Source organism: Drosophila albomicans, chromosome X, assembly GCF_009650485.2.
Source record: "Drosophila albomicans strain 15112-1751.03 chromosome X, ASM965048v2, whole genome shotgun sequence".
Lineage (NCBI taxonomy): Eukaryota > Metazoa > Arthropoda > Insecta > Diptera > Drosophilidae > Drosophila > Drosophila albomicans.
In genome coordinates, this window is record NC_047627.2 from 25,137,087 (window position 1) to 25,161,034 (window position 23,948).

The 23,948-nt window shown below is 34.2% G+C and overlaps 1 protein-coding gene across 4 annotated transcripts in view; it reads left to right on the forward strand.

Annotated features, from left to right (window-relative positions):
- Positions 1-2,007: 2,007 nt before the first annotated feature.
- LOC117576310 (zinc finger CCCH domain-containing protein 13) overlaps positions 2,008-23,948 on the forward strand; it is a 39,814-nt gene continuing 17,873 nt past the window's right edge. Inside the window, exons 1-3 of one of the 4 annotated variants that reach the window (XM_034260986.2) lie at positions 2,008-2,176; positions 6,618-6,806; positions 16,271-16,364. In XM_034260986.2, coding sequence (XP_034116877.1) covers positions 6,747-6,806; positions 16,271-16,364 — 154 coding nt within the window. In that variant the 5' untranslated portion in view covers positions 2,008-2,176; positions 6,618-6,746. Of the gene's footprint in view, positions 2,177-6,617; positions 6,807-7,210; positions 7,319-15,062; positions 16,365-23,948 lie in introns of those variants that run through there. The other 3 variants (XM_034260968.2, XM_034260977.2, XM_052005645.1) reach the window with 3 other exon arrangements.

Here is a 23,948-nt window from a genome sequence, read left to right on the forward strand (position 1 = left end):
TGTGAGTCTCAATAATATCACTTCGAACAACAAACTTCAGACATTTGACATTTATGAAATATGTATTTTAATATGCTTTTGAATCTTGAACGCAAGGTGGCAATTGCAATTGTCTAGTGCTGCCAACTCGTGTTGAATAATTATAAAAAAAACTTGCTTCACACATTAACAGTTTGGTTAGAATTTAACCCATTTGTCACAACTTAATAGCAAACACTTGCCTACTCTTTGAATTATCCTCGAAAAGGATTCTAGTTATGACAGCCGGATAACAATGTCAAAAATCTCGGAACCAGCGGAATGGATAACAAAACTTTAGACAGTGATTTTATTTTTTCTACTTAATTTTAGGCTGCTTAAAATAGTTGCTTCAGAATCTTAAGCGTTGCCACTTTGTGATTGGCTAGCGATGCAAACTCGATGTATTAAAAAATCTATCAGACTGATCAATTTGGGGTCTGTAAATTATTTAAAAGATGTAGTAAAAATCTATCAAATAATTCGATTCTTTAAAGCATAAAAGTAACTATTGCAATAGTATAGTAATAATAATAATAATAGTATAGAAATATAGGGATTATACACGATACAAAAAGCTGGAATTACATGCATACCGACGTTTTCATAAATTTTGTATTTACGTGGTCGTGGGCTCTCTCTGCAAAAGGTGAATTTTAATAGCTTTTGGTTTTAAACCGTTTTTTTTATTATTCAACTATTTTTATCCATTTTGGTAGACATTTCGTCATCGCGTTACACATTTCTTGGCTTAGTAATTCGGCTTAAATTTTCAAACATAAAAAAGTACTCTGAAAGTTTATAATTTATAATATATCGATTTAATTAACATTTGTATTATTTTAAATTAATTGGGTAATTAAATAAATATATAATATTTATATATATTTAAAATATACATAAAAAACATAAATACATATAAAATATGAAAATAAATATATATATATATTTATATATATATATATATATATATATACATTTAAAACATAAAACATACTCGGAATTTAAAGTTTATAATTTAGAAATAGTATAACTATAAAATAATATTTTTCTTTAATTAACAATTTTATTATTTTATCATTTTACATTGTATCATTAAAGTATTAAATATTTCGGTGAAAACATATATCTAGTATTATAGCATGCATTTTAATTTAAAAATTTGTAAATAAAAAGTAACATTTCTAAATGAATACATATTTTTAATAACACATTTATAAATAAAAATTATAAGAAATATTTTGCTGCGTTCTTATTATTTTGTAATATCGTTTAACTAATAGTTAACCAATTGATTAAATTACACTTAATCTTTATTATTTAAATGGACTAGTCTTTCATCAATTCAATGAATTTATCTGAACTGAAGTTAATGTAGTGGCTTAAACTCATCCATTTGTAATTTTATCATTTTAATTAACTATTCTTTTATCATTTCCATTAAATTACCTCAACTAAAGTAAGCGTATTGACTCAACTCATCCGCTTGTAACCAACTAATTCACCAGTGACGTTTGTCTACATTGTTGCTACACACAAGATATTTGTTGCTTTGGGCTGCATTACACTTTTGCTCTCGCGCGTGCTCTCACTCTTATTGGAAGAGAGCGATATGGAGATGGAGTGAGAGAGAGATGAAGAGAGCGACAGAGTGGAGAGCGCGAAGGCGTTTTGTGTGTGGTTGGAATTGGAATGAATGGCTAGCAGCAGATGGACCGCAAAGGCAAACAAGCTCAAGCTCGTAAGCAAGCTTGTTGTGAATGTGATTCGTGTGTGTGTGGCGCGGGGTGGGGGGCGCAGTGTGTGTGTGTGTGTGTGCGACTGAATGAACGTTGTGGAGTTGTGCCCAGGGCGTTGCGGGGCGGGGGTTGATACACGTTCGAGCTCGATCGCCAATTCGAATTCTCCAATTTGGCTGTGCGCGCGCGACAGTCAACAACAGCAACAGCAGCAGCGTCAGCAGCAGCAGCAGGTAGATCAGTTGTTCAGTTGTGAATCTGGCACGGACGGACTACAACAAACCACTTGGCGCGGCTGTCGGAGCTGAGCTTTCGCATCTCTCGCATTCGCACTCGGCTTTTAACGCGACAACAACAACGAAAAAAAAAACGACAAAAAAAAAACGTTTTGCGCGCCTTCCGACTACAAAATAAATAAGGTGTGTGTGTGTTAGTGTGTGTGTCGCCGTGTCGCGTTGCTCAGTTGCCCGGTTGCAACGTATTGTTGTACTTGTTTTTTAAATATTTGTAACTATTTTTTTTGTTTATTGTATTTTGTTCTGTGGTTGTTGCGCGCATGGCGGCTAAAGCAAAAACAACAATCAAAAACGATCAAAACACGCCCTGGTGTTCACCCATACAAGCATACGCCCAGCGTGTCCGTGTGCATGTGCGTGTGTGTGTGTGTGTTAATTTGCATTGAACATCGAAGAGCAAAAGGCATCGATATGTATTTCGATTGACCGCCCACAAAAGGGTTTCCAACGAGGAAGTTGCACAGCCAGCGAAGCACTTTGGACAATTTGATTGGATTCGCGTGCAATGGCGCGTGGCTGGCGACACTCGAAAGTGCGCTCATCCGTTTTATTTGTGATTTTCGCAACATCTGTTTTCGCTCATTGTTATTGTTGTTGTTGCTGTTGAGCTGCAGAGCGTCCAGGATCAAATCGATTGCAAGTTATCGATGGCAAAGTTGTTGTTGTTATCGCGAAAAGTGAAAAGTGTTTTCATTTGTTTGCCCATTTGCGGATAAGTCATCATTACAAATGATGGGGAAATTTTATTTATTTATTTTTATTTGTTTTGTTTGTTTGTGCTTGCGGTTAAAGTGGTTGTTGTTGTTGCTGTTGTTGTGTGTTATCGAATTGACCAGTGTGACCTTGTGGCTGGGCTAGGTTCATAACTTTAAAGCTTTGGCCTGCGATTGATACCGAAGCATTTGAATCGCTTGTGATGTATTCTATATTTATGGCCAACACACACACACACACACATCCATAGAGACTGTGTGACACTGAGAGAGTTGTGTGTGTGTGTGTTTTTGTTGTGTGGGCCGCTTGAAACTAAGTAAAGTCGCGCAAATAACTCGTTCATTTCGTCATTTCCAAGCAGACCGTCGTCAATAAATATTTGTTATAGTATGTCGTCGTCTATCCACACATACACATATATGTATATGTGTATGTCATACATATGGAAATTCATATACATATCGCCTTGAAATTATGTGTGTGTGTGATGTCTCTGTCGTAAAAATCCTCCCCAGTTGGTAATACCCGATATCCACATTGCTTTAGCAGGGTGTTATCAGTTAGTGAAGCAACAGATAAATGAAATGAAAATCTTATAGTACAATTATTATGTTCTTGATCAGTCAAGTGTAGAGAAGTTAAATATTTCATTCGATTAGTTTGACACTATTTCAAATAACGACAGTTGGAACATCATTTTTCCCTTGCGAACATTTTCCAAGTATTTTTCTCTTATTGAAATCAGTTCTAACGTCTTCTTGGATGTTAAATCGACTAGTAATCTCTGTTTGCTTTCAATAATTTGTATTTAAATGGAAATCAGAAAATGTAGGAATAGTTTTTGAGCTTAAGAATCGTTTGCAATTAACAAGTAAAAGAAATCGTTTGATATCAAAAAAGTGAATAATTTTGTACTTAAGAAATTAATTTTTTTGGTTTTAAAATGTTATCATATAATATACATATATCATAATTAGCATTATAAAAGTGACCGTATTGAGTTATAGTTATCCTTTGCTTTGTTGTATGGTCACACTTGATCTTCACTCTCTCTTTGTCTGTAAATTCGCTGTGAAAATATATGCTCATTATTTATATTTAAAAATTAATTGATGTTTTGTGTTTTTAAATATAAAATAAATATTAAAATGTAGCAATTCATTTTTGTTAACGTTAAGTAAAGAGAGCGAGAGAGAGAGAGAAAGTAAAAAGAGATAGAGAGAAATAGAGAGAGAGACAGAGATAGAGAGAGAGAGAGAGAGAGAGAGAGAGAGAGAGATTAAAATTGCTACACTTAAAAGTATTTTTCAAGTAATGGCTAAAAGCATAAATTTGTCTTTTCGTCTATACTTTATTTCCTTTCATTATTGGGTATCTTACAGTCAGTCATACTTCAAAGTGATTTACAAATGATGCATAAAGTAGTTTCTTGGAATTTCATGATGATCGTTTTTAGTAAACGTCGCATTCCGGGTATCTCACAGTCGTGTTGCTTACTTAGTGAATTGTTAGCGATTTGTTAGCGATTTGTCAGCGAATTACAAATTGGATTCTAGGAATTTTGTATGACAATCGCAAAGTTATGCCGGAAATTCCAGCACATGTTCCGGGTATCGCACAGTCGAGCACATTTTGTGGCCAGAATCGCGCTTCAGTTTCCAGATCCAAATCCAAATCTGAATCCGAATACGAATCCAACATTGAATTTCGAATATTTTGCGTGGTTGTTGCGGGCAATTGGTTGCTGCTTTGCTTGGTTGCTGGTTGATGGTTGCTTGGTTGCTTGGTTGATGGTTGCTTGGTTGATGGTTGCTTGGTTGGTGGGCGGTCAGTTGCTTTGGCTTTAACTGTTTGCTGGTTGCTTTGGCTGCTGCTGCCAAATACGTCAACTCATTTTGACCAAATGCGTTCGAAAATATTTTGCGCGGCAACGCGAAGAGTGGGCGACAAAAACCAGCTGAGCAATTACGATACGATACTCTAAAGATATCTCTACTCTATCCACAACAACAACAAGTACGATAACTACAATTAGAAACTTTATACGATCTGTACTCTCAATGCATAGATAATTAAGGTGTTTAACTCAGTGATTCAGTGAATAGCAATTATAACTTTTTTCCTTTTTTTTTTGTTGGTTTATTCGCTTTAAAATCTCTCCTGAACGTAAACTAATTAGATTAGAATAAATCTTGACCTTAACTATTGTTTTATTCGTTCTTATTTACGATTAGAATAGACCTTGACCTTGATTTAAACAAAGCATCGATAAAATATTCAATAACATATAAGAAACTTAAATGAATCCTATTAAAAAGTGAAAAATGCTTCACGAATTTGAAAATTCTAAAACTATGGTGTAATAAGAAAATTTCTATAATTTTTAAAGAAACTTAATATTAAATAAATGTCCAATTAATTTTTTCAAAAAGAATATTTTTTTTTTTAATTTTCGAAATTGAAAATTCTGAAATAAATCTTACATTTTTAAAGTAATTGAATACGGCTTAAATTTAAATTCAAATTAAGCTGTCATAATAATTAAAATATGTTTTTGTTTTTAATTCTCATATTTGAAAATTCTAAAACTTCGATATTATATAAAAATGAAATGAGTTAATAATCCATAAAATTTTCAGAAATAAATGTTTTTCTTTTTTTTTAATTTTTGAATTGGAAATTTCTGAATTATATCCTACATTTTTAAAGTAACTTAATACTGCTTACATTTTTCATAAATTAGAGTTTTTTCAATATTAGATTTAGAATATTGTGGTTTAAACTTAAAACAAACTAAATTAAAATTACGCTGTTATAATAATTTAAATATGGTTTTTTTTTATTAATTCTCAAATTTGAGAATTCTTAAAATGCTAAAAATACGATATTATAAAAAAAATTAAATAAACCCTATCATTTTTAAAGTAACTTAATAATCCATAAAATTCTCATAAATTAATGTTTTTTTTTTTTTTTTTTTTTTAATTTTTGATTTTGAAAATTCTGAATTAATTCCTACATTTTTAATGTAACTTAATACTGCTTAATTTAATATTAAAATTACGCTGTCATAATAATTAAAATATGTTTTTGTTTTTAATTCTCAAATTCGAAAATTTCTAAAGAAAATTAATTGCAATCTACGAAAATCGAAATTTACTATATTATTTTAAAAGTAACTTAATAATCCATTAAATTCTCATAAATGAAAAAAAATATTTGATTTAAACATATAACTTAGTCACTAAAACTTTAATAATGATGTTCAGAAAACATCAATATAATAAATAGAAAATTACTCTATTATTTTGAAAGTAACTCTACAAAATTTCCATTCAAAAACTTTAATAATGATGTTCAGAAAACATTGAATGAATATTGTTTTTGCTTTAATTCATGAATTACAAAATTCTATAAAGCCTATAAAGTCACTTAACATTTTGCTTTGTTCCGTCTGTTCAATATTCGTGCCTGCGATCGTGTTTTTTGTATTTATTTCTTGATTAACATTCAGTTAGTGCCACAAATTGCACTCTGAATAATAAATAGCATTTTGCTCAGCCTCTATTTTAATTGCATATTATAGACATCTAATTAGCTGCTTCAGTTGTACTTTATAGAGTGTTTTCTGTGTTTGCATTTCAAAACTTTTGTTCATTTGTTTTGCTGTGCGCAACTTCCTCGTTTTTGTTGTTTTTGAAATTGAAAAAGAAAAAAAATGAATCGGTTAAGCGGTGAATTGAACGCAAGCGCGCACTTAGCCGAGATAACAACCATGGAAAGCTTAATGCGCATGCAGCCTAAAAGTATGCAACACAAAATTGATGCAGCGAATTTTTCCGAATTGCAGTACAAAAACAAAACAAACGTAAACAAAGCGGCGCAGCGCAAAGTGCAAATAAAATAGCGTGGGCGTTGAAGAGGCGGCTGCGAGGAGGAGGCGAGGGAGAAGAAGGAGGAGGAGGCGGAGGAGGGCGCCATGGCACTGAGCAAGACGAGCAAATCGAAAGCTGGCGCCAAAGACGAGCAGAACGAACTGGTAAGTAGAAAAAAACAAAAAAATAGTAATAACTCACCACTACAAGCATAGATAAGTACTAAACTCAATACGTATGTGTGTGTGTGTGGCAAAGCTCTACTACAACAATGGAGCGCAAGCGCAGCGCACTTTGCTCAACAACAACAACGACGACGACGACGACGACGGAGAATGGGGCGAACTTACTGCGCTGCTTCTGCGCTGCCTCTGCTCACTGCTTCTGCTCTGCTCGCTGCTCAGTTGAGCCGAGTTCAGTTTCTCAGGTGTAACAAACTAACGGTGCAGCTCATGTTGCGCCGCAGTCGTCGCCGCGCCATCGCATCGAACACGCCGCGCACATTTTTCTCTCTCTCTCCCGTATTTGTTTCTTTTTTTTTTTTTGTTTGTTTCGTTTACGTTTTCGTGTTGTCGTGTGTTTTGTTGTTTTCCCCGATAACAATTTGCAATTTGTAGAAGCAAAAACAAAAAAAAAAAAGTGTGACCACACACATGTGTAAGAACCAACAAAAGAAGTGAGTGAGAGTGAAAGAGAAAGAGAGCATACAGAAGGAGTTGGAACACATTTTGTGGAGACTATGTGTGTGTAGAGTTTGTCTTGCATGTGCTCGCTATTCCTCCCCCTTCCCCCTTCCCCATTCACCTTGCATGTGGCGCGCTTTACATGGCGTAGTACGTGCAAAAAATTAATCATTACATGAAAATAGAAAAAAAAGCGTTTAGTTTTAGTTTTTTGCTAGTTGTCGTGACATTTGTTGCATAACGCGGCGCGTTGCGTTGCATTGCGTATACGTAACGTGCAACGCCAGGTCCTGCGGCATTCGATACACTCGCTATTTAGCTATCGATAGCACAAATTGCGGCCCACCAAAACACCAAAAACACCAAAAAACAAAAACAAAAAATCGAACAAAACCAAAAACAACAAAACAACAAAAAGCGCACAGCGCACATAAAATCACAGCAAAAATATTTTCCCACCATTAAAGCGCACACAACAACAACAACAACAACAGCAAGAGCAATAACAACACACACATAGGCAAACACACACACACACACACACATGCATGCATTCATATAGAAAATCACGCGCATTATTCGTTCACAAAATGGACAAATGCTTTGCAGTAGGACGAACTTTATGGGCGACTGCGGGGGCGGGAGGGAGCTAGAGGGAAGTGGAAGGGGGAGGGGGAGGGGAGGGTGAGGGAGTTGAGTTGAAGCGTTTGTTTTTGTTTTTTTGGAGTGTGTTTGTGTGTGGACACTAAACGAATTTGTTGCTCTCGCTTGTTGTTTGTTATTATTGTTTTCTGTTATTGCTTTTGCTTATTCTTGCTTTTGCTGTTGTTGTTGTTGTTGTATGTAAACAATGCTCTGTGCGTCTTGAAATATTTTAAAGCTGTCACAGCGCGTTTTTTCTTCTTCTTCTTCTCGGGTTAATCAGTGTATTCGTCTGTCCATCCAACCATTCATCCATCCATCTGTCTGTCTGTCTGTCTGTCCACTTGCTTTTTCACCCACTACGTGCGCTGTGTGGCAGCTATGTGGATGCAACTTGCAACTTGCTCGCACAGCTGTCACGAGTTGTGGCAGCTAACTCATCTAGCAAACTGAGTGACATCAAAACATGAAACATGTATTCGAGAGACTTATAACTCAAGCAAATCTTAAAAGATGGCCTAGAAATATATTTCAAGTATACATTTAGTTATATATTATTATGCAGTGAGTTATTTATATGTGTTTTGTTTACTTTGAAAAAGATTTATTTTTATGTGAATATACCATATATTAAAAATATACTATATGTATATGAATATACCATATATTTTAAACATACTGTTTGTATATAAATATCATATATTATATATATGTTTATGTATATTCCACATACGGAAAATATACCATATGTGTATAAATATACCACATACTAAAAATATACTATATGTATGTGAACACATTACATACTGAAAAAATACCATATGTATATGAATATACCACATACTAAAAATATACTATATATATGTGAACATATCACATACTAAAATTATACTAGATGTATATGAATATACCATCTAAGTATACTAAGTGTATATGAAAATACCATATGCTATAAATAACTATATATATATACCATATTTAGTATATTTATTATGTCAAAAAATGAGTACAGCAAAATTTGAAAATATGAATTTGAAAACATTAGAATACAAAAGATTTGAAGGTAAAAAAACTGCATTAAATTAGAAGTTTGATATTAATATTACACAAAATCTTTAATTTATTTCTCTAGTAGTCAATATCTATTTAAATATATTGTATTTATATGAAAATGTCATAATTATAGTATAAATTATACTATATACATGTGAATATACTGTATACTCTAAAAATACTATATAGTTATGAATATACCATATACTATGAATATACCATATTTATATAAACATGTCATAATTATAGTATGAATTATACTATATACATGTGAATATACTGTATACTCTAAAAATACTATATAGTTATGAATATACCATATACTATAAATATACCATATTTATATAAACATGTCATAATTATAGTATGAATTATACTATACACATGTGAATATACAGTATACTATAAAAAATACTATATGTATATGAATATACCACATACTAAAAATATACTATATGTATATATGATTAGGGTATTTCCAGTTCGACAGCGACGTCTTTAGTTTTGTTTTTGTTTTGGGGGGAGGAGGAAGGAGGAAACCAAAATGAAGAGAACTTAAAATGGGCAGCAACAATTCAATGTCTTTGTATGGCAAAAGGCGCAAATTAGTTGCTTAAAGGGGGAGGGGGCGAAGGGGAGGTACACACATGTGTCAGGGTGTGAGTGTGTTGTGTGTGTGTGTGTGTGTTGGTTGTGTGGGTATTTTGCTGTTGACCAGTGCGTGACTTGTGGGCTCGGCTCGGCTGAGAAAAAAAAAAAATAAAAAAGAAGGCAGGCAAGCAAACAAACAAACAAATCTTTTTGGCCACAAACTCGACGCCTTGTTGCAGTTGCAGTTGCAAGTTGCAACTTGTGGCAGCGTGCAGCGTGCAGCATGCGGCGTGCAACTGTTGCCACTGCTGTGGCTTTTGGGTCAAGTAAAAGGCATTTGCAATTGCATTTTGAATTTGTTTTTCTCGGTTTTTGGGCTTTTGGGGAGAATTGTCAAAGCAACATTTGCTTCAGTTTATTTAGATTTGTTTTTTGGGAGGGGCTTCAGGTTGATTTCAGGTTGATCGCTGAGTCATGGCCCGAGGGCAGAGAGGGCCATTTAAGCCAGGCCAAAATGCGACGAAAACCAACACCACACAAATAAATAACGAAATTCAAAAAGTTCAAATTCCAAATCGAAATTCAAATTCAAATTTGATAAATCAACAAAATCAAAAATTCAAATCGAAGCGCAGCGAAGCCCAAAAGTTTTTTTTTTTTTTTTTTTGTGATCGCAAGCAGCGGAAGTAATTACAAAAATGGCCAAATTGCAATTACCATTTAATTGTTGTTGTTGTCGTCGTCGATCGTTTTGTTGTTGTTGTTGTGTCGGCCTGATGTCATGCGCATATTGATGATGTTCACGGCGTTGAAGTCCAAATCGATTGTTGCCACAACAATTGAAATCCGCAATAATAACAACAACAACAACTACAACAACAAAATACAAATAACAACCGGCAGCCGGCAATGAAAATGGACAACAACAACAACAACAACAGCAACAAAAACGCGCACAAATTGATTGTTAAAATGTATTTATCGATTCAAGAATCGTTTTTTTGCACACGCGAACCGAGCAGAACGAAAAGCTGAAGAATTCTTCTCTACTTTTTATGCCCGCTACTCATAGGGTAAATGGGTATATTTGGTATATTTTGAATATGAATCGATATACTAGTAAAGTACTTTTCAGTATATTCATTTAATAATGGTATATTTTGAATGTACATTGGCGTTTCTTTAGTATATAAATTTGGTATATACATGTTAAAAAATAAATATACTATAAATGTACTAAGTGCTTAATATATGCTATGAATATACTAAATGTATACAGTATACTATGAATACACCGTACTAAAATATACCATACTAAATATATACTATATAGTATACCAAATTGTATATAAATTTAGTATATTTTTGGTATACTTTTAAAATGAATATACTATAAATGTACTATATGTATACTATATACAATAAATATACGAAATGTATATGAATATACTGTACCAAAATATATCATACTAAAAATATACTATATATACATGAATATATCACATACTAAAATACTATATACTACTACTACATACTAGTACTACTATATACTATATACATAGTATATAAAATGCATAGTATATAAATTTGGTATATTTCAACAAAAATACCACCCTGTTTTGCTTTTAATAAAAATGGGTACCTGGTATCTCACAGTCGAGTACACTCGGCTGTAGCTTTCATACTTGTTTTTTTTGCTGTCTTCCTCTCTGTCTATAGCTTGTGTGAAGAATGTAAAAAATTGCTGGCATACATATTTAAATGCAACCACAAGAATTCTGAAGAGTAGAACGAACTTTAGAAGCCTAGAAGAAAGTTTCTATTAATAGGTTTATTTATGAAGATTTCTTTTATTTACATGTGGGTGGATAAAATAAGCAGCAAATTGTTAAAAAAAAGTTAAAATTGAATTGATTGAATGTTACTTTGGTTGAGAATCTGGTATATTTTGACGTTTATGGTATATTTTGAACGCTCATTAATACACAAATTTATATATTTTTAGTATTTTTGGTATATTTAAATATTGCGATCGGACCATAGTTACTCTAGTTTAAAATTTGGTATATTTTGAAATATATGGTATATATGAATCATAAGTTTCGGTATATTTCGGTATTTTCTGTATATGAATTTGGTATATTTAAATACTGATGTTGAGCCACAAATGGTCTGGTTGAAAATCTAATATATATTTTAAAGTTCATGGTATATTTTCTACCTCCATCAATATACTAAATATAGTTTTGGTATATTTTTGCGCTTTTTAAGGTATGTAATTTTGTGTATTTGAATAATCACAGTCTAGCTCTTTCGACTCTAGCTTACTTCATTGCTTTTATTAGACTCGTTTAATCAGCTTTGTGCTTCGTCTTGTGGATTGACCTCGCTGACCTTTTGTGCCCTACCCTACCAAGTATTTGCTAAAAAATGCACTTTCGATGGTCTCGACTCGTCAGATGTGTAACACACACACACACACACACACATACACAATAAAACAAAAGACTTGAACCCAGGTGAACTTTTGACTCTCTGCGAAGGTAACTTGACAAACATATTGCATCAAAATGGCAAAACAGATCGATGGTAGAGATGACAATGTTATTGCTTCGACACTCTCGCAGACTGACCTCAGTGAACTGGGCTCTTAATAGGGTGACATTGCTGAAATTTGTGACAGTCGCTTTGCCTTGGACCAAAAGTTTAAGTACGAGTATTAATAGTCACATATTTTGCAATTGATTCGTTTGGCTCACTTTGCAAGCTAAAGAATTTTGCTATTGAAAAGGAAACCTTGCAGAATTAAGTTTCCTAAATTTTGTTGTCAAGTTAAATAAAGCACAGCATTTATTTTGAGATATAAGAATGTATAATATATTTGGTTATTCCTTTTACTTATTATTCTAAGATAGATTATGAGTTAACAGAAAATCAAAAATGAAAGAAGTTGAAATAAGGTTTGTTATTTCAATTACTTCTCTATTTTTACTTATTGGATCTTTTCTTTGGATGTTTATATTCATAATTTCTTTTATAGAACTATAAGACTTAAAACCTTTTTACTTGAGCAGAAAATTTTTATTATTGCATACATATTCAAACATATTTGTATAAAAACTTAGTATTTAGAAAAAAATATATATAAAAATTAACTATAATAAAAATAGAGCAGAACTTTGAAGAAATTTTCGTAATATCGATGTATTTCTATATCGATTATATTTATTATACAGCTCTATAGAGATGTCGATAGCTTTGTCATATCGAATGATTTTTTGTACTTCGCGTTAACGATTAATTTTCGATAGGGAAAAAAGGTTGCTCAACTTTTTGGACTATTTCGGTCTTTTGCTTATAATCGATAAGGAGCTAAGATGTATCTATATATATCGATGACTTATAATATGTACATAGATATATGGATAACTCTGACATTATCGGGGAAAAAGGTTGGTCAACTTTTTGGGCTACTTTAGCTTTTTTAGCTTATTATCGATAACACATAAGATATCTATAAAGATATATCGATAACATCTAAGAGATATATATAAATATCGTTAACTCTGACATTATCGTCAACGAATGAATCTTTGTAGTTCAACTCAACGGTCAATTTTCAATACAGGGTAGAGGTTACTCAATTTATTGGGCTATTTCAGTCTTTTGCTTATTATCGATATCACCTAAGATATATCTATAAAGATATATCGATAACACATAATATAAATATATATCGATAGCTTTAGCATTGTCACTAACGAATGATTCTTCGTACTTCACGTCAACAGCCAATTTTACAATTGGGAGAAAAGGTTACTCAACTTTTTGGGGGCTATTTTAGCGCCTTTTGGCTGACTGACTAACGGTTTCTTTGGCTGAGCTTTCCATTTCAGCGCGTTGCACGTTGCCCTTTTGCGGACCACATTTTGATGGGATTTCGGTTTTTCTTTATTTGGTTTTAGTTTTATTTTTTTTCGTTTTTTTTTCTGTTTTAGTTTTGTGTGTCGTTTATGCAACCAGTCGAGTGACCAGAGACCGATTTTCCAGCGAATTCTCCGCTCACTCGTTTTTCCCTTTGCTTCTCTTTCTTTAACATTGTCTGCTTTAGTTTTTATGGGCGCTAATAAAAGTGTGGCATGCGCTTAGCTGAGCACAGATTCTGGACAGACGCGTTTTGTTCTAACAGTTTTACGCCTGACGGCTTCTCGTTCCCTCAGTTCCCTCATCTTTCCTCCCTCGACTTTTCTTTTGCTTCTCCAAAGTCTCCACTCTGTTTTGTTGTTTCTTCTCTTGAATCTCTTTAGTTTTCTGCCATGGCTTTCTACTTTGTTTCTTAACCTTTTTTTTTACATTTGATGTCTGCAGCCTTTTCTCTGTTCTCTCAGCTTTTCAGTCGCTTCTCTACACCGTCCTTTGTCTTCTTCTACAAAGGATTCTCTACTCAATCCTTAGAATTCTTTACATGCTATTTTACTTTCAATTTTCACTCTCTACATACTAGCCAATCTCTACTCTATAAGGATTCTCTACACAGTCTCTAGTCGTTATTAAGGCCCTGTCCGTATAGCGCTTAAAACTTTCCACTCTCCACATATTGCGCTCTCCATTCTACACTTTTTACACATACTTTTCGCTTTACAAGAATTATCTCCATTCTCAATGTACTAAACACTCCTCTCTACAAGAATTTTCTCCACTTTCTGCTCTCTACCCTCTACACACTACACTCTCCATTCTACAAAAATTCTTTCTACTCTATCTAAACTCTTCACTCTCGCTAAACTCTTCACTCTCTATTCTACAAAAATTATCTTCACTATCTGCAGTCACTCCCTTCACACTGCTCTCGACTCTGCCTAAACTCTCCATTTTTTCTTAACTCGTTACTCTCCACTATACATTTTACTACATTTTTACTTTACTATCTGCGCTTCCTACACACTACACTCTCTGCTCTACAAGAATTATCTCTACTCTGTATAAGTTAAACTCTACAAGAATTCTCTACACTCTTTTTAAATTCGCTAGTTTTCACTCTGTAAAAGATTCCATACACTGTCTACAGTCTCCATTCCTATTCTCTCAACTTTGTTCTCCATTATCAACTTTTCACTCTCTACTCTCCACTCTCTATTCTCCACGCTCTACTTTCAACTCCCTACACTCCACTCTCTACTCTCTACTCTCCACTTTATATTCTCTACTCATCACTACCCACTCTTTACACTCCACTCTCTACACTCCACTCTCTACACTCCACTCTCTACACTCCACTCTCTACACTCCACTCTCTACACTCCACTCTCTACACTCCACTCTCTACTATCCACCCTCCACGCTCTATTTTCCACTCTCCACTACCCACTACCCACTCTCTACACTCCACTCTCTACACTCCACTCTCTACTCTCTACTACCCACTCTCCACCCTCCACTCTCTACACTCCACTCTCCATTCTCTACTCTCCACTCTCTCCAATCGTATAACTTTTTGCTCTCATGCAGAACTCGCTTCAAGTTTGTTTGGTTTTTGTATTGTACTGAGTTGAAAAGTCACTAGAAATTTGAACTAATCACGTGTGTTCGGGGGAGGCGCCGCTGTTGCATGTTGCATGTGGCGCATGTGGCAAGTCGCGTGTCGCGTGCAAGTCGCTGAAATGTGTCGCAGCGAAAGTGCAACATTAATGAGCAAGCAACGAGAGCAATAACAAAGTCAACGGCAGCTGGAAAAGGAGAATAAGGAAACATCGAAGAAGTCGACGAGGTGGAGGAGGCAAAGGAGAAGGAGAAGGGGGGCAGGCAGGGAGAGGAAAGGAAGCGAAGGATCGATAGCGAATACGAATTAGGAAATAAACCAAGAACAACCACAGCAGCTGGGCCAGGCACCGATGTAGTCAACGCAACGTCGCCCGCCGCCAGATGATCGAATGGTGGTGATCCTTCTACTGTCGCCATGCACATGCAGCAGCAGCCAAGCGAGCAGCAGCAGCAGCAGCAGCAACCACCACCACCGTCACATAGTCCCACCCGAAATCCATGCACACGAGCACAACCACAGCAACAGCAACAGCAACCACAACCATCACAGCAGCAGCCACAACAACTGCAGCCAGAGCAGCAACGAGAGCAATCGAAGTGGAAGCGGAAGCAGCAATGGAGGCAACGTCTCATCATCAGCTTCTACGGGTGACACTGCGATCCCGGCGAGCACATTCTACAGAACAGCACAGAGCACACACTTCACACTCCACAACTGGCCTAGTCATAGTCATATTAGCTATCAGCCAACAACAGCGGCGAATGCTGTGCCGAAGCCGCCGCGCAGCTATGCCTACGCCCCCTTTAGCCACGCCCATGCCCACGCCCCTGCACCGATTGTGTTCCGCATCTATGGAGCACAAGAACAGCAAAATTCTCTGCCAGCTACAGCTACAACGAGCCTGCCACATTCACAACCAACAACAACAAATACTAATAACAAACATCATCATCATCATCATCATCATAAGCGAAATCGTCGCCGCATTGGCAGCACTGGCAACGGCCCTGCCACTGGCTACAGCAGCGCTGCCAACTTTCCCACCACTACTAACAGTGCCGTCGATTATGTGCGTCACGTGACACGCGTTAATTTCTACGACGTTGATACTTCGCAGGTCGGATACGAGCCCAAAGATGATGACGATGGCAACAACGAGGCGGCAACGGCAACTGCAACCGATTGCGATACAGAAGCTATAACCAAAGAAGGTGAGTGTCTGCACAACAATTCATTAATTACATTATCAGATTAAGAAGTAGTAAACATATCCCTTTATATCACTTTATTAAGCTGCAAATACAGACACATATTTACTTATTTATTTTCTTAAGTTTTGTGTAGAAAATCGACTTCAAATTTGTATAATTTTCCGGGGTTTTTCAACTTAAAAATTCTCATTACTTCCATAATTATTAAAAGAGGTATTTAAAATATTTTTTAGTCTTATATTTATTTAAAATGTATATTGAGCATTTGAAATAGTAGAAGAGTAGCAAGGAATGATAGCCTAGTATATATAGTACATATTTATATACCTGACAACACAACTCGATACAAATCATATAATTTCTTACTTATTATACCCGCTATTCAAAAGGTAGAGCGGTATTATAAATGCCACGCCCACTCCAAAAACCATACCCAATTTTGAAAATAGAGTCGATTTTTTAACAACAGCTTTTATGATTTCTGAAAATTTGGTTGCAATCAAATAAAAATTGTAGAGATTATTTAGGAAATTCTCAGATGCTTTGGCTGACAATTTCGTATTTTTTGCACGCTATGGTATTTTAATGGTACTCTATTAATATACCAAAAAACATAGCTCTTGGTATACATTTTTTCAATATTTTAAGAATATGTATATAAAATTAATTTGGTATATTTTAAGAATAAAACAACAACTTAGGTGTCCGCTGCATTTAGCAGGCAAGGATCATATCGAAGTTTCTTTTTAGTATTTTGTTAGTATTTATTTTTTATTAAGAATTTACGATCTTAGCTGCGCTTCTTTGAATGCTTTTCTGTTCAAATACAACTCAAATAAATTCAAATATCTGAAGTAATTTTACTATTTTGATATTTAGTTTTTTTTAAGATATCAGAGCTCCACTTCTTTCATTGATTTTTCGTTTAAATAAAATAGAATACGTTTATCAAGTTAAGAACATGTAGAGTTTCTTTTTACTATTTTGTGGTATTTACATATTCGCTTTAGGTTTTTTCTGCAATTGGCTACAAAAAAGATCTGTGATTTTCACTTCATTTATTTCTTATTCATCTATAAATAAAATAAAATAAATTTATGTATTCAAAGAACATGTCGAAGTTCTTTGAGGAATTGCGGATCTTAAATGCATTTCTTAAATAAAAAATCAAAAAAAATTTAGCAAATTTTTCGAGTAGAACATTTGAAAAGCTCATAGATCACATTGAGCTTAAGTTGCGATAGATCAGTGGACGATTATAAAAGGTGAGGCGTATTATTAATGGCACTCCCATCGGAACGATTCACACTCGATTCATTCAGTTTGAGTCATTGGAATGAGTATATAAACGAGTGAATAAATCGATAGATATGGCGTGACAGTTCGTCATTTATTGTTAATAATGTTATGGATAGATGGATGATGGATGCTTGGTAATTGGTATTCAGGGCTGGTTGTCAGTGTGTTTTGATTTGTGAATGATTCATGGATACGTTCGCTATACATGGTGCCATATTACGTATACGACACCGAAGAGGGAGAAAGATAGATAGAGAGAGATGTGAACTGATTCCTTTCGCTGTTGTGTTTTTTTTTTTTGATATGCCAACTGATCCCTTGTCTGACCTCTTCCCTCCCTTCCGCCTCCCCCCTTTGGCATCGTTGAGCTGCGGAAATCATAGAAAGTTTGATTTAATTATGTGATTAACATAGCACAAAGGCGCCTTTGGCGGAAAACAAAAACGACGACGGATAACTTGTAACATTGTGAAAAAATAGTGTAAAAATTAGAAATAACAAGCAGCTTCAAGCCAAAGTGCCAACAACAACAAAAATAGCAACAAAAACAATGGCGCAAAATGCTAATGCAAAAGAAAATGTTGCCAGCGAATTTCCCACGTTAGTAAATCATTAAAAATCAACAACTACACAACAAGATAAAGACTAAAACTCAACTCGACAAAAAAATAGTGCACAAATTTTCATTTGTTGCTGTTTCTTGTTTTGTTTTTGTTGTTTCTTTTTTTTTTTGCATATATGCAGATATTTAATAATTGCAGACAGCACTTGTTATGCCACTCACAACACAATTCTCCACTCTCCACTCTCCACTCTCCACTTTTGACGAGCTCTACACTGCAAAAGTATCAAAGGGGAAAGGAAGTAAACCATCAGCAAACAATAAAATTAAAACAAATTAAATGCATGTTGAAAAATGCAAATACGAACTGAAAAGAAAATACAAAAAGCTGTTTCTAAGTGAAAAACAATAAATTTAATAACAATAGGGAAATACAAATACAAACTATAAAGAAAATACAGTTTAACTATGTGTCTAATCAATGGAAAATTAATAAAGAATAAACGATAAAAGAAAAAGAATAAGGAATGAAGAGTAAAGAATAAATAAAAAATAAAAGTAAATAAAATTTAAAAATAAAAAACATTACCAAAGCCTTCATATAAAGAATAGATTCTCTACACCCCTTTTAAATTCTCTACTCTCTACTCTACAAAACATTCTATACACTGTTTATAGGTTTATATTATAGCCTTCTAGCTCTTACCTTTTATTAGTTCAATTGGAACCAAATATATTGTAGAAGATATTGAAAATTTTTAATTGTTAAAGAATAAATAAATTTATAGAATATAAAATGAACAACATTACATATGTTTGAAATTTTATGCAAATATCCAGCCTTCTAGCCCTTACCTTTTGTTAGTTCTTTGAGAAGCAATTATGTTGTAGAAGAATTATTGAAAATTCCTAGAAAATATTTGAGAAAGTACATTTTAACTCTTACTACTATTTAATAATATCTATTATATATGTATATGCAACCTCCTTGGTCTTACCTTTTGTGTGTTCGTTCAATCCGTAGCAATTCTATTGTTAAGGAATTTACCCTGAATTCATAAAAAGATTTGAGAAAATATATTTGAAATCTGACATTACAAAAACTGAAAAGTTGTTTAAAAAATATGCAGCCTTCTAGCCTTACCCTTTATTAGTTCAATGAGAAACAAAAAAGAGAAAATTCCTAGCTATTACAGATTTGAGAAGAAACATTTGAGTTCCTATGTAATTAATATATGTATTGTATTATATAATATGCAACCTTCTAGCTCTTACCTTTTGTTTGTTAAATCATAAGCATAAAAATAATTAAATTAAGCATAAAATTAAAAAAAAAGATTTAAGAAATTATATTTAAACTCTGATGTAGGTTGGAAAGCTTTACAAAATATGCAACCTTCTATCTTTTATCTTTTCAACACCAAATTCCAAATGTTTTGGAATAATTCTTTCGCACAGTCATCAATAATAAATGATATAAAGTATTTATCAATGATGAAATAAATGTTGTAATGAAAATTACAAGGAATTTAAGAGGAATTTGGCATGCAAACAATAGAATAGCATTGAAAATGCGCTAATATGCGAAACGAAACGAAACGGAAAACCAGATAAAGAAAAACTAGCAAAATAAATATGAAGATAAAGAAAAGAGGTCAGACACATGATTAGCAGAGAGAGCGAGGGAGTGAGAGAGGGAGAGGGGGGGTGGGGGTGGTAATGGAGGGGGGGAGTCAGTTGACAGTTGTAGTTGTAGTTGTAGTTGTAGTTGTAGTTGAAGCCACTTAGCAAGGCAATAATTGACACCACAATTAGCTCAATGAGCGGCAAACAAGTGCAACTTACGTATGTGTGTGTGTGTGTGTGTGTGTGTGTGTGAATGTAATGAACGTAATAAACGTAATGAAATACAGCAGCAACAACAACAACAGCTACAACAATGGGGCGTGGCAGCGTGGAGCGATTACATGTCATCGACAAAAGCTGCGCAATCGATTGTAGTCGATGAAGTAAGCGGGCGAGAAAGAGACAGAGAGAGAGTAAGAGAAGGAGTGTGAGAGAGAGAGAGAAAGAGTGTGTGAGAGGGAGAGAGAGACCGATGGAGAGCTGGTAAAACAATGCAAAAGCGAATCGAGGAAATCGAGAATGCAAAGTAAACTGAACCAGAGAACCGCCCCCCTCTGCCTCTGCCTCCCCCTCCCCCGCTGCCCTTCTTCAGCGCGTCTCGTGCTGTTTGTTTGTTTAATTGTGGTTGTTGTTGTTGCTATTTATGAAGTGCTTGGCTGACTGTCTGGCTGATGCAATGCGGATATACAATGAACACACACACACGAATGATAAACCGATAAACAGGGCAGCAAGACATTGGCTCGATTTTTAAAGCACTGACCAGGCCAATTGTCGATTACCAAACACCGAATACCAAAAAATATCCAAATACTGAAATACCAAAGACTCCTCTCAAGTCGCAAGTCGAAGTTGAATTCAAAGTGGCAACTGCAACTGCAACTGCAAACTGAAAATGCAGCGTCCAAGATCTCGTTTCTCGGTTTCTCTCTCTGCGACTGCAGATAAACTATATAAGCGACCTTTAATGGTCCAGCGATTTTCATGCAGCCAACAGGCATCAGGCATCAGACAACAGACAACAACACAAACACTCAAACACTAACAACCGCACAGCATCAACTAGCCATAAAAAAACAAAAAAAAAAAAAAACATACAGTTGCACAGCGAATTTTGAATGCCCTTAAATCATTTTTTTGTAAAGAGAACATTTTAGTTAAAGCTCTGGAATAAGCTTAATTTTGAATAGTAAACGAACTTTTTTTTATAGGTAAACGTAAAATTTTGAAATTTGTAGTAGTAAATCGATATACCAAATGAAGACTTTGGTATAATTCAGTACTATTTCGGTATATTAATTGCGTATGTTTGTACTCTGAGACATATTTTCATTGTATCGGTATATTTTTAGTATATTTTAGTACTCATTCGGTATATCGATTTGGTATGTTTTGTACTCTGAGGCATATTTTAATTGTATTAATGCATTTTATTTGTATTTGGTATAATTTTAGCATATTTTAGTATCCATTCGGTAAATTGATTTGGTATTTTTGTGATATGAGGCTTATTTTGATTACAGTAGTATATACTAAATAAAGACTTTGGTGTGTTTCAATATTTTTTAGTATATTAATGTGGTATAATTTGTAGTCTGAGGTATATTTTGATTATAGTAGTATATCGATATAGTAAATTAAAGTTTTGGTATATTTTGACATTGTTTTGGTATATTAATTTGGTATGTTTTGTACTCTGAGGCATAATTTGATTATAGTAGCATATAGAACAATAGCTTAGTATTATTTCGGTATAATAATTTGGTATATTTTGAAATCTGAGGTATATTTTGATTATACAAAATTAAATAATATGAACTCAATTTGCCATGCGAAAAGAAAATAAAATAAATGAAATATAAATAAATAAACAAATGTAGTAAAGAATTTGTGTAGCTTATAGAGTAGTTAATAAGCTCTTAAGCAGTGCATTTAAAGATAGTACAAAAAGCATATACGAGTAGTTTTTTACCCGCTAACAATAGGGTAGAAGGGTATAACAACTTTCAGTCAACAAGAAATGTATGGAACAGAAAGATGGACCGACCCTATAAAGTATATATATTCGTGATCAGCGTCAAAAGACTGAATAATACGAACTGGACTAAACTGGACTCCTTTTGTCTGTCCATATGACAGACAAGGTGTTTGATCTCAGTGTCTGTAAGAGATCGAGCAACTATTTGTTTGTTTTTCCGTCCTCCAAATTAAAAAGACAAAAAATCTTGGAGGCTATAAAAGAACTGATTTAATATGGCGTATAACGGGTCGGGTTTTAATTGCTTTGGTTGACAATGTGTAGTAATATAGTATATTGATATACCAAATATAAGTTTTAACATATTTCAGTATTTTTTCAGTATATTAAATTGGTGTATTTTGCACTCTTAGACATATTTTGATTGTAGTAGTATATTGATATACTAAATAAATATTATGGTAGGTTTTAATATTTTTTTGTATATATATTTGGTATGTTTTGTAATCTGAGGCATATTTTGATTATAGTTAGTAAAGTTTTGGTATATTTTAGTTATATTTCGGTATACGAATTTGGTATGTTTTGTAATCTGAAACAGATTTTGATAGTAGTAGTATATCGATATACTAAATAAAGCTTTTGGTATATTATGTTCTTTTTGCGGTACATTAATTTGATATATTTGGTACTCTGTGTCATATTTTGATTATTTATTTAATTGATATACTAAATAAAAGTTTCGGTATATTTCAGTATTAATTCGGTATATTAATTCGGTATATTTTGTAATGTTAGGCATATTTTAATTGATATGTTTGAGTTTTAATTATAAATAAAAACATGAACTTGTATTTGGTAGTATTTAATATGCTTTCGGTATATTTTAGTATTATTTCGGTATATGAATCTGGTATATATTGCTTTATGAGTCAGCTTTTGATAGTAGTAAAACTTTTGGTATATTAATTTGGTATATGTTTGAGTATATTAATATATGTATGCTACATGCAGCTTTTGGTATATATGTATTATTCTTTTATTTAGCGGGTATCTCACAGTCGAGCAGACTCGCTCGTAGCTTTTTTAGTTGTTTTTCATTGAGCAAAACTTGGACACCGCACCGTCCACAGACGCTGTCGGATGTCCGTGCGCATAGAGCTTTGTTCTGTGTGGTTTGTTTAGCGTCACAGGTTACCAGCACACACACTCATACACACACAGATGGATAGATAGACAGACGGACAGACAGACGGACAGCAAGTCGTGCACACACTCATAGTACAGTTAGTCGGTGGCAGACAGAGATCAACTTGGACTTGGATTACGTAATTGGGCGACCAGGCAGCTCTCGGCAACCAAATGCGGCAGCCACTCAGCGAATCGCTGAAGCGCTTCGTTATTGCTCTGCCCTCCGTCTCCGTCTTCGTCTCCGTCTTCCCTTCGTCTTCTCCTATTCGCTTCTTCAAGCGTTTTGTTTGTTAGAAGCGGGACAAGTGGAAATGCAAAATGCAAATGCGATGCACAACTTTTTGGCTGAGCTCAGTTTAGCTAAGGTGTTGCAATCAGAACTGCCAACTGGCTGCTGGTTGCTGCTTGCTAGTTGCTGGTGTGGCAACTGGCAACATGTTGCCACGACTGACTCCACACATGAACTAGTTCCAATTAATTAGCGCTTTTTATGCCTCTTTTTTTATGCGCTGTGGAGGATGTCGACCATTTCCGATCATCCAGTGGGAGAGCCACAAAGCGATCGCAGTTGCAACTGCAACTGCAACTTCAACAGCCACAGCCACAGCTGCCACTTTTTGTTGCAACTGCCGCCAGTTACGTTATGCTAATTACCCCAATAAGCTGTTAGTTAAGGAATCGCTGTTTGCAGACTTTTAGTATTCGGTTTTATTGCATTCATATACATACTTTCAATACAAGTTGTGAGTATTAACATTATATTGTAATTATACATACGTAAAGATAAGGAAGGGAAAGAATATACTAAAATACGAAATACTGAAATATAACAAAAGCTTTTTTTTTATAACTATATATAATACAATAGTATGTCGATATAACAAATAAAGGTTTTGGTATACTTTGGCAGTTTTTCGGTATATGAATT